Source organism: Sylvia atricapilla, chromosome 5, assembly GCF_009819655.1.
Source record: "Sylvia atricapilla isolate bSylAtr1 chromosome 5, bSylAtr1.pri, whole genome shotgun sequence".
NCBI classification, from domain to species: domain Eukaryota; kingdom Metazoa; phylum Chordata; class Aves; order Passeriformes; family Sylviidae; genus Sylvia; species Sylvia atricapilla.
The window spans coordinates 55,132,977-55,149,425 of NC_089144.1; the positions used below are offsets into that span (position 1 = coordinate 55,132,977).

At 44.4% G+C, this 16,449-nt stretch overlaps 1 protein-coding gene across 1 annotated transcript in view; it reads right to left on the minus strand.

The window, feature by feature from the left end:
* Positions 1-784: 784 nt before the first annotated feature.
* LOC136361547 (potassium voltage-gated channel subfamily KQT member 1-like) overlaps positions 785-16,449 on the minus strand; it is a 409,686-nt gene continuing 394,021 nt past the window's right edge. Inside the window, exon 17 of the mRNA XM_066319554.1 lies at positions 785-1,109. Within this exon, the coding sequence (XP_066175651.1) occupies positions 954-1,109 (156 nt within the window). The 3' untranslated portion in view covers positions 785-953. The remainder of the gene's footprint in view (positions 1,110-16,449) is intronic.

Sequence of the window (16,449 nt, forward strand, 5' to 3'; positions counted from 1 at the left end):
TCCTGCAGCACCCTGCTACTCCATGGCTTGAACCCAGCTTCACAAATAGTTCACAGCCAATTACCATACAGGTTTCTTATGTTAAAATTAAGGCAACTGGAGTCAACAACCGCTGCTGAATGAAGGTAAAGGCTTGAGAATATTTTGCATAACAGTCATCAGCGTAGCTGATAACTATTACAGTGTTCTGGTAAAGTAAGCCTACGCAGATCCTATCTCTCCTGCCTGTCTGTTCCAACATGCATCTCATCTCACTGGCAACCCTTTGCTTTAATTAGCTGAAGCCTCTGCTTCAGCCTTTCATATGTCAACCAGCCTGTGTACACTTCCATATTTTTAATCAGTAGCCTGTTGTCTTTACTTTGTCATTCGCACTAGCATATAAATCTGCCCTTCTTATGATCCTCACTGCTTGGTAGAAGTCAAAACATGCTGTTTAATTTTCCTGTTCACTGATTTCCATTTGTTTCATGTTCAAATGCTGGCTCCTTTCCTCCTTTCGGGCATGCTGTGAGCATTAAACTTAGTGATTAAATGCCAAAAGAACGGTTCTTTTCCCCTTCCGTGCCCACAAATGGGTCATCCTAACCCTGGCTGGGATGCTTCCCTCGACAGCGTGCCCTGTGCCTGTGTGCTCAGACAGGGCAGGGGGGATGGGAGCAGGGCTGCCGGGGCTGGCAGAGTTTAGCTAACAATGGCTAAAATAAAACAGGTGCAAAACTTATGTGCTCTCCTAAGGTCATGACTGGCTTCTTGCTGTTTCTTCTCTCTCTCTCTCTTTTTTTTTTTTTTTTTTTTTTTTTTTCTTTTTCTCTTTTTAATTTTTTTTCTCATTAATTTACTACTGCTGAATGAATATTCCATTTCACTCACGACACAGCTGAAGACACCAAAGCTGAGAAACACCCGGATGTGAAAGAGCGAGAGGGTCACATGTGGCTGGGCAATGGATTTCACATTTTCTGCTTCACTGGGGGGGACTCGGGGGTTCTCTGTGGATGTGTGGCAGGTGGGGTGGCTGACCCTGGCATCTGTGCCTGGGGCTGATCCCCCAGCTGAGCCTGCAGCGTGCTCAGGATGTCATCCAGCTTCTGGTCCATCTGCACGACCTGTGAAGGAATCAGAGAGTGGAAGAGCTGTCAGATGGTTGCAAATGCTTCTGGTGAGAGGCATTCCAAGGCCAAAAGCAAGAAAAGAGCCTGGCAGGGAGCATGGACATCTGAGAACCACCCTGAGTTTTGCCCAGCCTGCTGCTCTAGACCAGATGACACTGAAGAGTCACAGGGGAAATGGCAGCAGAAGGACAGACATTGCTGGCCCAAGGACTCGAGTCAACCATTTTGTCTCTCAGCTTTTTCCCAGGGTTGATGATGATGCATCCTGCAAATATCTGCCCTGAAACTCTCTTTCACTCTTCGGTTTATTGTGAATGTTTTTTTCCCAGTACCTCTCCCAGCCTTCACCACCCTTGGTTGTAGGACATCATGCTTTCCATTACTGTCCTGGGAAATGAAACAGCCTCCCCTCCCTTCACACTGTAAATAGATGCCTCAGTGATACATGTTACAGTCAGAGATCCTACCAGATAGGGTGTTTATTCCCATGCATTTTTAGGAGGACAGCCTACTAAAAACCACAAAATAACACCAATGACTTCATTACCCAAAAAACCCTACAAAAATAAAGAGCAACCATTCTATAGGAAAGCATGCTAACTCCTTCTCTCCTTTCTTTGCTTTCTAGCTGAAATTTCTCAGCTGTAGTCCCCAGGTAGTCCTTCTTAATTGTTGTTGTTGTTACTATTACTATTATTATTATTATTAAGCAAGGAAAGGCAAATATGGATTTTTAAAGGGAAGCTACACTCATATTTCCTAGTATTTTTTATGTTCTATTCTTTTTTCTAGGAGAACATAGCAATAATTACTCCCTTGTGCTGGTAGGTCCTCCCTTCACTGCAAATGGCTCCCACTCACCTTAGCATCACCCAGTGGGACAGGCTGGGGGCCGGGGGCTGCTTGACTTTGCTCCAAAGGCAGAACTATGGCCAGCATCATGTACTCAGCTGGGATCACTTCGAATGATGCTTGAACACAGTGCAGCTTTGTGTTATAGATGAGCCCAAGAAAAACGAGCATTTTGAAGAACACTGAATGGTTCACTTTACAGTTATCTGCCGTGAAACCGTGAGCCTCTGCAAACTGTGATCTGTCCCAGTGGGTCTAATAAACTTTGATAGCAAACCTTTTAGAGTGATATCAGATCTAAACCGAGCTTTCATTAAAAAGGGAGGCAGAGAGAATGAGAGAGAGAAGTATTCCAGCCTTTTTCTGAGCAAAGATAACTTTGGAAATAGCCATTGGCAGCGTGGACTGAAAGCTTAGCAGGCTGAGATTGCTTTGAAAGCCAAGGCAAGGAAAATCACCTTATCCGCTTTCGCCTCTTCTGTCTCTTCTCACTCCAAGTGTTGGCTCCCCTGGGGGCCCCTCAAACCTCAAGGTACCAGGAGCTTATTCAAGTTCTATCTTTTTGGCAAGCACTATTCTCTCCTAAATGCAACCTGCTGGGGGAAGAAGGAGTAGAGAATCTCTGCTATGTCACAGAGGGAGAGACATGCTGGTCTCTTTTTCAATTCTATATTTACAACTGCTGGCTTCTGGTAGAAGAGCCCTTCTCCCTGCCTCTGTTTAGGTGTGGGTCTGGCTTATCTGAGGCGGTGTTTCCAAGCAAGAAGGGAGTGTTTAGGACGTGGGTTGGACAGCAGAGACCTTCACTACAATTTCTGCCTTACAGGTGCATGGCCAGCACTGCCTGAGCAGTCAATCACTGAAAAAGCACTGACATTGCTCTGTCTCAGGCACAACAGCCCCAAATTCTGCTCAGCATTGACTTGGCTGAGAGTCTGGAAGTCACTAGTGGTTTAAGGGTTAAGCAGCATGGAATTAATTTAAAAACCACAGCCTTTATTTTCTCCTCCATTCTTGAAAAGCCTGTTTGGCTGATGCTGGTAATGACTCAACAGAATCTTTCTTAAGCAGAAATGTTGCTGCAGAGCAGAAACTAAAGCAGAACTAATGTATTGCAATAGGGTAAAGAGAAGTGTAGGCAGGGAAATGGGATCAGGCAGATGAAAGCTCTTTTGGGGCTTTCTTTTGTGAGGCTTTGTTGATTTTGATCTGCACTCTTTATCTTAGATAAGCTATGCTTGCATATTCCATATCATTTAAACTCGCTGTATTTCACTGTATTTTGCCAACTCAGTGAAAGAATGTGATGAAGAATAATTTTATGCACTCTTCTTTCCAGGAGAAGAGGAGGGTGGAGAATATTCATCTGTAGAGATGGAAACTGAGAAATCCTTACACAGGGGAGTAGATTACACTACATTTCTGTCACACCTTCCACATGAGGATCAGTAAATATTTCCTGAACACTGCAAACAAAACTTCAAAGTTCTCCTGTGTCAACCATAAACAAGAGGGTTTTCATGATAATTTTAGAGGTTGGAAGCAGGACCCTGCAAAATTAAGTGGCCCATAGGAAGATGTAGTCAGCATCTTGTCAAATTGGAGGTTTTTAAAGAAGGGTCAGATTTGGAGGCTGGTTAACTCTGATCAGGGAGTGGCAAAAGAAGAGCTGCAGACACTTGGCCTGAAGTCAGTAGGATGACTTGCAGGGTTAGAGAAATTTTCATGTGGGTGAAGGTTTTTTACAGAGGAGGGTCGTGGTTTCAGGTTTCTCCAAATCCACCTCACAGCTCTCCCTTTCCCTATGCCCAAACAGCAGCTGCCTGTTTTGAGCAATGCCCCCAGGCTGAGAAAGGGTTAAAGGGAGCGACGTGTTTTTCAGATGAGTAAAGTGAGAAGCCATCCAGAGCTGGCTGCAGAGTTTCCAGAGAGATGTGATACGGCCCTCGCCGGCTCGGTGGAGACAGGTGAGCTTGGCAGCTGTCCACGGGCAAATGGCAACAAAACTCCCCTTCTCCCACATCACAATAGCGCTCCGGAGATGATCTATAAAATTGTTAAAACGCTTTTATAGCCTTTCAACTGCCCTGTAGAAAGGAGACTTGCAAAAGCAGTTTAAAATATTGAGCTGTTGTGATTGGGACTGTGAGGTGAGCTGAAGGCGTGTTGAAATGTGTGTTTATTCTAGCATCCCCGCCCCGTGAAAGGGGGCTGGACTCCATGGTGACATGCAGGACTGTCAGACAAAAAAACCAAAAAAACAAAAAAACCAAAAAAACCAAAAAACCCCAAAAAAACAACAACAAAAAAAACAAAAAACACACACACACAAAACAAACAAACAAACAAACAAACAAAAACAAACATAAAAAACCCTGCCACCAGCTCCAGGAAGGCACAGCAAACCACAAAGTCACTCAACCCATAGGGCTCAAGGTGTCCCTCCCCTTCACCCTGAGCACTAGATTGGCTTTCAACACTCGTGGGCTGTTTGAGGATACTTTGGAGCCTCTGTTTGTGAGAGCTGGTGATGCTTAAATACCTCTTTTTACCTCAGTTGACTCCTGCTGCAGAAATGCCTTGTGGAGAAAGACCCCTGGCATGGCAGCAGGACAGATGAAGAGGGCTGCATCATGCTGGGGATTTGCCTCATGCTGGACAGATTCCTAACTCCCCTGAGAGGTTTTTTTTCTGACATATTTTGCACACATGGACCATAAACAAACTCAGTCGGAGTAGCCACATGGTCTGCCCCAACTCCTGCCACTTTAGGCCAGAACAATCCCTCCCCGTGTTGATTTGGTGACACCTCTAGGTTTTGTCAATCTTTTTAATAGGCTTTCTGGAGGCTGGGAAAGCCAGTACCAATTATGTGCACAACACACTGACTTAAACTATTTCCAGAGAAACAGCAGAAGGGGAAGATGGTCTGCTGGAGCACTGAAGTAAATCTGTAAACTCGCAAACACACTCACATGCTGCTAAGTCAGGGAAGCTCTGCACCAAAAGCTTAACCCCATAGATTACATGAAGTTTCTGTCACCTCCTGGAGGCTCTGCACTCTCCCTTCCTGGCTTGGTGCAGTTGTCTGCAGCACATCCCAGCTGCTGGTACCAGGGATACAGCACGAAATGGAGGGGAAAGAGGGGGCAGCCCAGTTTGTGTCACCGATCAGAATGTCATGGAGCAACAGCAACTTTGCCTGGTGGTTGTGGTATTTTCCAGCTGACCTTGCAAAGTCAACCCCATCAGGGGCCATGCAAACATTATATCATAGCCTAGGATTTGCAAACCAGCAGAGTCCTGAGCTCAGCCCACTGAACACCCCTTCTCTAGCAGCAGTGCTCTTGGCTTTACCAATTCCTCTGTTTCCAGCCCTTGCTGTAGCTCCTGCTCCTGAGGTAGCTCCAACGAATCTGGATCCACCCTTCTGCAGCTCTGAGTTAAACACACCTGTCTGGAGGGCTTCAATACCAACTGCTTGGGAAAGTATCATTTGATAGGTAGGATTTATTTTGTATGGATAGCAATGTAATATGAGCCTTAGTCTGCCATGAGCTATTTCTACCTGCAGGTATGTGTTTCTGATACTCACAGCTTGTTGTGATAGGTCATCTAAGGTCAGTTTGTAGGTGAAAATGGTATTAATGTACTAAAATCAGATGTGATTTAGTTGAACTGGTGCAATCCATTTTATGGATGCTTCCATTTCTGATTCATGTGACATATTGATTTAGCTTAAGCTCGTTATCCAGAAATCTGTACCATTTTCACATATTGACCAAGTCTGTCACATGATGTTTCTTCTCATTCCAGATGGTGGACTGATTTGATTAGATCCTGTAAAGCCTGTGTTTGGCTTTATATGCACATCTGGTCTTGTAGCTTCTCTCTGCTTACAGCTACACCCAATTATTCTAACTAATTGCCTATTGTACGGTTCGAAGCCTGAATTGTTTATTTTAGGAATTGCTTTATTTTTTAGCATGTGGATTTATTGCTGCCCAGAGACTGCTGATTCTGGGAAGGGACATCTTTTGTCCACAGCACTGCCTGCAAAACTGCCTCCCTCTCACCTTGCTTGTCCTGCTAGAGACACTGAACTGAGGTGGAATGCTGAATCCACTGAAAATTTTTCCCCTTCAGCAAGGCCAGACAATGCCAGTGCTGACATAGCCTGTTGGTAGCTGTGAGAAAGCCAATGGCCACACCATACACAGAGACTGGGACTGGCTTGGGGAGATTTCTCTTGTGCAAGGTGTGGCTCTAGAGCAGCCTCTGAGCCCACTCCAACAAAATGCTTATGGATGTGCTTGAAGCATGTGAATTTCCCCTGAGTTCACCAAATATTTAAGTGCTTTGCTGGAGTGGAGCCAGAATGGTCAACAGTTTGCAGGATTATACCTTTAGGATAAGCTTTTGGAGTCTCCTAAGTACTCATACACACATATGCCCAGAGATAAGTCTACAGCACCAGTTTTCAAGTCTCTGAGGAGTAATAATTGTCATCTATCACGTCCTTCTTGAAAAAACATTGGCATTCATTTTAGCAGAGAACTAGCAGCTCATATCTCTTACACAACAGGAGGGCTTTGATGAACAGGATCCCATTAACTGGCTGGTTTTGGGATGAGTTGTAACAGAGTTGGAATTGGCCTCAATTCTACAACGATGCTGTAGAAAAAAGCAGCACTGCCAGGTGGCACAGACACAGGGAAACACCTCACAGTGGGACATCAGTGCCCTGTAGCCAACTGCCAGCACTCTCTGGCCCAGCACTGAGCTGTGCTCCCCTTGCTGGGCTCTGCTGAGGATGCAAACAGCACAGCAACACCAGCTCTAGACCAGGAGCTCTTGCCAGTAACCTCAAAGGTCAGGTAAACAGGTACATGAGTAGAACCTAAATAAGCTCCACTTCCATGACAGCCTGTTGTTCTGGCAAATCCAATTCTTCATGAATACCAAAAAAATATATGAACCACCAGACTGTCTTGTTTGACTTATTCCATGTACCCTTTAGCAGATATCTGCTGTTTATTTTCATTCCATGAAACTTATCTAGATAACACCACAATTTTCCAGGCCTCCCTTCCTTTATCCCAAACATTCCCACCCATTCTTAGGTCAGGTGTTGCAACCTCTGTCAGCCTAGGGTATGGTAATCTTTATTTTAAGTATAGCTTCATTTATTTTGGTTTCCATCTACCTTTCCTGTTTAAATGAAAGCACAAAGTCTATCCCTCTGCCCTGTGCTCCTGGGGTATTTCCTGCTGGTACCCTCTCGGTGAGCATTTTATTTTTGTATTTCCCATGCCACAGTTGCACTGATGAAGCCTCCCAGTAAGATTTGTGTCTGTGCTTGCTGTTTCTGGTGTAAGATGCCATTTGCTTAATTGCTAAGCAACTATCACAAGTTGAGCCCTGGCTTTCTAAAGCACGCCTGGTCAGCACACAAATTATGTGTTACTGCTTTGGGGAAGGTGTGATTTATTTTTTTAAATGAATCCTTGCTTCCTAAACAAATGAGATGATGCATCTGTGTGTATATTTCTATGGCAGCTTTGAATTAAGCTGGCCAACTTCAGACACATTTGCCAGAGTCCTTACAGATAAAAAGTTCATACAGATTTCTGAAAGTTTGGCACTTGTGCAGAAGACAGACATCCAAATTAGTGCCTCTTTGAAGGAAGGGCAGAAGAGGAAGGTGAACTGTATTATTAGACCCCGGAGAATCCACACAGGATGCCCTGACCACAGGAAAAGCTTTATTCGGCTCTTGCCCCTTATTAGCCTCAGATAATCAACCACAAAATAGAGAGTCACAGGAAACCAGGCAGCATAATTTCTACTGCTCCCAGAAGTACTTGTTTCTGGCTCAAGAAATTCGAGTGGTGCCACTCTTTGAGTGGACACAAGGGTGACTTCCCACTGCTGCCATTCCACGGCAGCAGCGCTCAGCTGCTGGCCGAGCTGGACTCTTGTGAGAGGTTGTTCCATTTCAGCTCCTTGCACATGCACCTGCCTGTCTTTGTGTCTGCAGCCAGAGCTTTCTGCCATTTGGAATTTATTCCCCCTCAGCACGTGAATGAGACTTTGCAGAACTCTCTGTCTCCTAGATCCATGCACATACATGGATATATATATTTTTTTTTTGTTTCAGGACATTTTGTTCCTCACCCTCCTCTGGATCCTGCTCAGATCCTCCCTGTAATCTTGCCATGTCTCTGTGTGACATGGCTCCTCAGCCACACCCGGGATGACGCACTGCCATTTCTCAGCTCCTTGCATTGTGTGGCTGCAGGTCCTGCTGCAAAACCCGCGTGGAGACAAACAACACGCAAAAATAACAGAGCCAGGCCGGCCTCAAAGGTGGATCTGCAGCCTCTCTGAGTCACACTGCAATTTCACAATAAACCCACCTTGCAACTTATGCTGCAAGACGCTGATTAATTTAGTTTTTAAATCTCTAAACAATAGTGGACAGAGAGGAACAATAAAAAGAAAAAGCGGCACTGCCAAAGGAGCACTGAGAAAGGAGTGACCTTAAGCCTTTCACTAGATGGATGAGATAACTCAGCATTTCAGATGGGCGTGATGAACTTGGTGTTTGCATCTCACCTAACCCTTTGAATAGATGGTTTCAAGTCTTCTACACTCTTGACTGCTTTGCCTTCACTTTGTCTTTTTGGAGTTCAAATAAATCCCCTCTGTGAGAACGACATCTAACCACACCAGCCTCATGGCTAGATAGGGTTCACCAGTTCCTGCGAGGGGGAGGTCACTTTGGACTGTTTCCTTTCAGCTGAGTTGCAAGAATAACTTGCTGATACTGAACCGGGTGGGAGAATTCCCTTAATCCAGCCCTGCTGAACTGACAAACCTGATGGACTCAGAGTGCCAAGGTAACTTTCATACACTTTATCACAGGTGTTGATGCACAACTGCCCTCCATTCACACACACACATAAAGATCCCTGCTTGAAATTATCAGCCCATCTTTACTTACAGGTTGGTGAGAAAGGCAAAGCGAGAGGGAGAGAGGGAGTGTTGTTATTGGGAGGAGCACAGGTATTATGGTGATGGAGATTTAGATAGCAAGACATGTAGCTACTAGAAAAGTTCCAGGCAGTTCTGGTAGGACTTGACCAGGAGCTCAGAAACCCAAGATCCAATCTACACCCCAGGCCAGCCTTTGTGCATTGAGCACAAATCACTTCCTGGATGAGCCTTATCAATAATTGTTAACCACACAGATCACGTAATCTGTCATTTTCTGTCTTTCTGATGTGAAATCATTTGAAATTGGATAGGTTTCAGTCTTGGAACAAAACAGAAGACACAGACCAAGACAACAGTAAGAGTAATCTAATGTGGGGGCTGAAATGTTGGCTATAGGAAGGGAGGAAGATGTGTTGGAAAAAGATCAGTCCCTGCTGGCAGAGGACAGGACGAGAGAAGAAGGTGATGGTTGCCTCTTTGAGGATTGACATGGACACGACAGAACAAGGTTGGAAGTTGGCCTGCTGCTCATTCCAGGAGAAAAAAAGTGATCAGAAAGCAAAAGGATGATTGTCTGCAGATCAGAGGGTGTCACTGGGAGGCCACTGTCTGGGCCTCTCTTTGCAGCTTACACCGTTTTAGCCAAACCCCGTATCCAGACTAAGGGTTGGTCTGTATGCAGATTTGTGCTGCTGTCAGAAAAACCAAGCTCACAACATGACCTGGGCCTTGGGGAGCCTGTCCTGGGCCCTCATTTTGCCGTGCCTTGTTTCAGTGAAAGCAATGCAGGAAGCTTGGGAGAAGCTGACTCGTGGGGGCCTCGGGAAGTGAGAGCTGGGCCTTTGCCCCATGAGCTGTTGAACCGGTGAAACGAAAACTTGTGCCCTCGTTCCTTCTCTGCTCAGCATGAGACAAATCCCTGGGGTTGCTTTTATACAACACACTCACTGAAACTCCCACAGCCTCTGAAGGTGCCACGGGACTTTGCACAACGCTCACGAGGTGATTGGAGGGAGAAGCTGCAGAAGCAGAGGATGGTGTTACGTCTTTAAGTAGCCAGGATTACAAAACACCATTGTTTCCTCATTAAAACACAGAAAGTCAAAGCAAGTGAAATATTATCAGGCAGTGCTGATTGAGGGCGTAGCAGCTCTTGATTCTGACTGACTCAAACGTGCTTTGCTGAACCCTCTGGTTTTAGCCTGTCTGGCTTATCTGCCATTTGATGGATTTTACTGGCTTGCTGGGGTATTCCAGACCTGATTAACAGCGCTGCCACACATATTTCTAACAAGTTCTTGAAAAAGTCATGGCAAATGGGTGGACTCTGGACTGTCTCGTCCAGATTTGGGGCCACAGTGACCTGGTGCTGAGCTTGTCTGCCTGTTCAGTCACACCAAGCCACAGCATTTGATTCCCAGATCAGCAAAACCCACAGGCACCGACGATGCAGGAAAAACAACAACACAGCAAGGAACAGTTCCTGACTTGATCTGGGGTTGCTCAGCACCTGGAAGGGCCTGAGCAATGTGTGGGGTGGGACAGCACAAACCAGTGCATGAATGGGCTATAGCTGCAGTACTGTATATGCTGGACAGCAGAAGAGGTTGCAGGGACAATGAATTTGGCTGGATTCGTCTTTTTCTCCTTCCCAAGCTAGAGAATTTATTGCATAATATGTTCTGTAGCTAAAGAGATGTCCATGGCCATTTAAAACTCTGACTGGGAAAAGAAGACTGAGCAAAGTAGATTTCCCAAATCCAGAATCTCAGCAGTGGCCGTCTTCCATTTCTTTTGTGCTTGAAAAATAAGTGAGAATTCTGAAAAATCAGCATGGCTACATCCCCAGGGGAAACTCGAATAAAGCATTAATTAAAGCAAAGAAAGGGAGGTGTCTTATTTGAACTCTGCTGAGCTGGATGGATTACCTATGAAAGCTGGCAGTGACAGGACAGCTGTGTGAAGAAGCCTGTGGCAGAAGCACCGGTGTCTTGCACAAACAACAGGAGACAGGGCGGGAGACACAAAGCCATAATTGCCAGATAGATTTCTTCCTCATGAGGCACTTGCTAAGTCAGCAGAAACCTGCCTCAATTTTCTGTTGCAAGGCACTGTGCTGTTAATTAAGGAAAAAAAAAATCAGCTATGTCTGCTATCTCTTTTAGAGCTCTTTAGCCTTATCCTGCAGGGAATACTGCCAGGGGAGACAATTACATACCATACATACATACATATATATATATATTTTTGTGATTTTTCTCCTCCATGTTTCTTCTTTTTTTCATGTATCATTGCAGAGAAAAAGTACAGCAATAATAAAAAGGGACATGTATTAACATGAACATGGAGGTGCAGGAATATGAGAATGGCCTGGTGAGGTTTCACTGTCCCAGCATTTAGTAGAACAATTTAAACTACTCCTGCAGTTTAATTAAGATTTGGGGTTATTGGCTTTGTTGAGGTTCTAGAGGTAGGACTTGGAAGCCATGGAGACATTTATGCAACCTTCTGCCACGAGGGAAAGCATATATTTTTCAGGTCAGAAAGCTAAAATTCAATAATAAAAGAAAAATAAGCTAAAATTCATTCATAAAATAGGTAACACTCATGACTACTGAGAACCCTACAGATTCAATTGCTTACAATAAGTAAGTAGCTACATCTACTTATAATAGAATTGTACAAATCTTTGAGGTGGGAAAAGACCTTTAGGATAGATCATTGTGTCCAACCTTTGATTTACTTTTACTCACTATGAACTGTGACTTTGATCTACTGGATCAATATAATCTATATGTCTAAGCCATAATTAAAAATGCCTGGGTTATTGGCTGGAGCTGCCCCCAGTCTGGATCCCAGGGCCATGGAGGCCTTCTCCTCCATGCTGAAGTGACCATTTTACTGCACAGGTTATACAGGAGCAGAGGGAAAAAACAATAGGTCCAAGAAGGGAGTCTTATGCTGTGCTCCAGCTGAGGACCTGTGCACCCCATTAAAAAAAATGGGGTTCCTCGCCCTTCTTCGTCTTCCCTCTGGCACAGTCAGTTGAAATGTTCATGGTAAGGCACAAAACTGCTTTTTTTCCTAGGAATTTGAGCTAAGGTTTTAATTACTGTTAATAAGAATGTGGATTTTCTGTCCTGCAAAAAGATTAAGAAAAAATTTTCCAAGCACCCAGACTATGCCAAGCATGGGTACAAGCAAATAGTTTCTTTGGCATGCAATCTAATTTTCCCCCTTTATTATTTGCTAATGATCTGCAGAAGACAAAAATCACTGTGAAATACATGATCCCCTCTCCTTTCATTTTGAAAATATTGAAAAATGTCCATTCAAATCTTTGTTATGTTTTTGTTTATTATTCCTGAAAAATTCATCAAAACCAATATTATTCCTTGTAGTGCAGCAGATCTGCAAATTTTGGGAAGGGACTTTTTGATGTAAGAGTCAGCTTTAGTCCAGAGACTTGTGACTTAGCACACGCCAGAAGCATGCCTCATGTTGGGAAGTGGCATGAAATCAGAGAGGAGGGGAAAGCAAGGGTTGCCCCACTAGCCATCCTTGGGCAGTTTGGCTGCAGAGACATCAGGGCTGCTTTGGGGCTCCATCCCCAGCCCTGGCATAAAGAGGCAGAGGGGAGCAGGACCTGGTGCACAAGGGGGTGAAGGTGAAGGTCTGCACATTGAGGGGCTTGGAGCACAAACCCTGTGAGGAATTGAGGGAACTGGGGTTGTTTAGCCTGGAGAAAAGGAGACTCAGGGGTGACCTTCTCACTCTCTACAACTGCCTGAAAGGTGGCTGTGGTCAGATGGGGGCTGGCCTCTTTCTTCAGGCAGCAACTGACAGAATGAGAGGACAAGGCCTTAAGCTGTGCCAAGGGCTGGATATCAGGAAAAAGTTTTTACAGAAAGGCTAATAAAGTATTGGAATGGTCTACCTGGGGAGCTGGTGGATTCACCATCTCTGGATGTGTTAGAAAAGACTGGATGTGGCACTTGGTGGGATGGTTTAGTTGAAGTTAGGGTTGGGTTGGGATTGATGATTGTGGAGGTCTCTTCCAACCTAATGATTCTGATTCTGATTGCCCAGCCCTGCTCAGCATTTTCCAGGCCCTCCCCAGGGATTTGCAGGGATTACTCAGCACATGGTGATTTCAGTGCCGTGCCCTGGGTCAGAGCAGGATTTTGGACATGGCTCTATTCACCCACATCACTTGGGCATGGCCAGTTAATGTTGCAATCTGAAAGATGGTTTGGAAGCCAGATGTGGTGCTCTGGAGTGGATCTGCTCCGGCCTCTGGGGAAGATTAAATCCTCTTGTTGGCCACAAGGCAGCATGGTGTGGTACTTGGTACATTAGGCAGAGTTGAGAGAGGCTTTTGTAATGAAACCAAAAACTTTGCTGGCCCCCAAAGTCTGCAGAGGTTCAGGAACATTTCAGTAAACCTCGACTTAGCAGATTTATAATTTCAAGGAGGAACCTCTTAAAACACCCTGGTTATGTGCATGATTTTGAGCCTAGACCTGGCCACACTTGGCACATTGGAGGTTTTGCTTCGGGTTTTTTGCATACAAATCCAAAACACAATGTAGACTCAGCAGGGAGGAATTGATGCAGACCAAAATTGCAAAGTTTTGCACAGCTCTAATTATAATCTCTTCACAGTGCTGGTTTTATTTATTATTGTTTGTACTGTGGTAGCAGTGTGGGGCTCCAACCAGCTCTGGGGCCACTCTGTGGAAAAGGCAGAAGGAGGCAGCATCCCAAGCCTGAAGAGTGTATATTCTAAATAAACAAAAAAGGATAAAGAATGAGGGAAAGACCTAAAGCACGTAAGCAGAGAGATTAGGGGGTGCTGGCAAGACAACCCTTTTCCTTGAGTCTCTCTCACCCACACACAAAATTGTGTTTATTTATCCTGTAAACTCTTTGGGGTCAGGGCTGCATTTTCCAAAATGTGCAGGAGGAGACTGCCTTCCTTAGCTTGGGTCAGGTGAGAAAATCCACTGTGACAACTTGGGACAAGTCACCAGAGCACTCCATGCTGCAGATTCCTCTAGGGTTGAGCAGGGCTAAAGTGGCGTAATTCTTCCTTGGTGTAAAGTGCTTTGAGATACTCAGGTGAAAGGTGTTGGAGGAATGCAAAGATTTGTTTTTCACAAACCTCTTCACATATTCTTTTCACTGCCAAGTCAAGGCCTGAAGCCAGGAATTTTAGAGAAACACACTTCTCTCTGATTTTATATATATATATATATATATGTATGAATGAATATGAAAATACATTTGCCAAAGAGGACAAGGTATGCTTTTTCAAAACGAAGCCTTAAGTTAGATTTCCTAAATCTATATATAGGATCTCAAATGAACAGCCAGATTTAAAATCAGGACACTTCATGAAAACTGAATTCAGGAGTCATAGCTATAAGTTCTTACTTGAAGATGGTTTGCCACAATGTAGCTGAAAGTTTCATATCTTAAAAGATGTTTTTAATGTCTGGTTTTGTTTTGTATTTTTTTTACTCAAGGATTTAGGTGAAGGTTTGGGCCAGTTATTTTATCCCAATTATTCACCATTCTGCAACTATTAATTAAAACAAACAGTTCTCTGAAGCTATTTCTCACAATGGGGAAGATTTATATCTTGAAACTGAAGCTTGTTTTTGCACTATTTTCCACACTGCGTAAACATCCAAGGTTGTTATTGCAGCAATCACCAATACAAGCTCTCAGAGCTCCTTGCCAGGCTTGTGATATTTATTGTTTGAAAAGCCCCAGCTCCTGGAGTGAAGATCAGATGAGAACCTCAGCTTTCAGTAAAAAAAAAAAAAAAAAAAAAAAAAAAAAAAAAAAAGGTAATTTTGAGAGAAACGGGAAACCATGAGCAGAATGGCAGAATGCAGAGTCAAGGGTCCAAACATCAGAAAGGAAAGCAAAAAAAAAAAAAAAAAGAAACCCCCACATGTGTTATTATTTTTTAAAGCCTAAGGACACTTAAACCAACCTCCCCCTTATAATTTGGCCGAGGGGGGTGACTCATGGCTTGTGGCTGCCAGGGCACGGCCATGGCAGGGGTTACTCATCGCCTTGGAGTGCCCAGAGGTTTTTCCCTAAGGGGCTGCTCACCCTCTGCTGAGCTGCACGTGTTTGTACTGCCAGGTGCTGGGCTCCAGCCACTTCTATTTTTTTTTTTTTTTCCTTTTTATTTCAAGCCAACTTTACTGAGGCATTCGTTTATGAAAATATCCTGCACAAGGAATTAACACCTACTTGGCAAATAGAGACAATAGGTCAACTCCTGGTCCTTCCTAATCTGACAGGATCTCTTTAGCTTTCAAAAAAAGAAGAAAAACAGAACTATTCAAAAGTCTTGGCTGCTAAATAGACAGTAAGGCCATAACAATGTAAAGCAAATGTAAATATTAAATGATGAAATGCGTTCTTCAAAAAGCCCTCTTTTCTCAGCAGTTACATGGGCTTTATATACAATGAGAAGATTCATTCCTAAAGGTAACTCCTGCCTATGAAACAAACCCCTACATATCACGGCAAAAATATCTATTTTATACAATGCTTTTACCTTGTGAAAGCTCATTCAGCCTCCTGATTTATGAAGGCTGTACTTCTCCCTGCTCTGCTCTCCACAAACCCTCGGGGGAGAGGAAAAAAAATACAGAGCAGAAACCTGGCTAACTCCAGTGTGACTAAGGGGCATTAATACTGGAAAACCAATGCAAGGAGTGGAACAAAAACACAAGCAGGAGAAAAACAAGAATGTTTGTGCATGGCAAAATAGCACGTGGTGAAACCTTTTGTACACAAAAGGCAGGGTGGGTCCCAGACGAGGCAGCAGGGAGGAGTGTGGTCTTTTCAGCTGGCTGAACGTGCAGCCCACAGCCGTGTTGCAGTTTGTATGGTTTGCATTTATTCATTTACAGGGGTACAATTCCCACCTCTCTTCATGGGCCAGTAAAACCTGACTTCTCCTTCAAATAGTGGGTCCAGGAATCAGGACAGCTCTATACCAGCAACAGATGCAGTCACAGCTCAGAGGAGAGCTAAATCTCCTCTTGCAGGAGTGAATAGATGCCAGAACACTCCGAAATCCCCCTCTTTACCAGAGAACCTTGCATTATAAATGTGTCTCTCTACTAGGGCTCGGGTTCTGCCTGCAATAATGACCCAGTATTGTCATAGCTGTTTCAGACATACTTTGTGAGCTGGTGGAAGACAAATGTTGGACACACCAGTGCTGTCAGCTGCTCCAGCACTCTTCAGGAACGCCATTCTTCCTATTCCTGCTGTTGATTCAGCCACACTCCCTGCCAATAAACCATAGCTATAGCTGCCTAACAGGTCATCCTCACTGCACGAGAGAGGGCAGTTTGCCAGCACCAGACAACTTAACCACCAACCGTGGCTGTTCTGGGATAACCAAATTCCCAAGGGTAATGGCAGCCTCTTCTAAACTCGTGTTATCCCA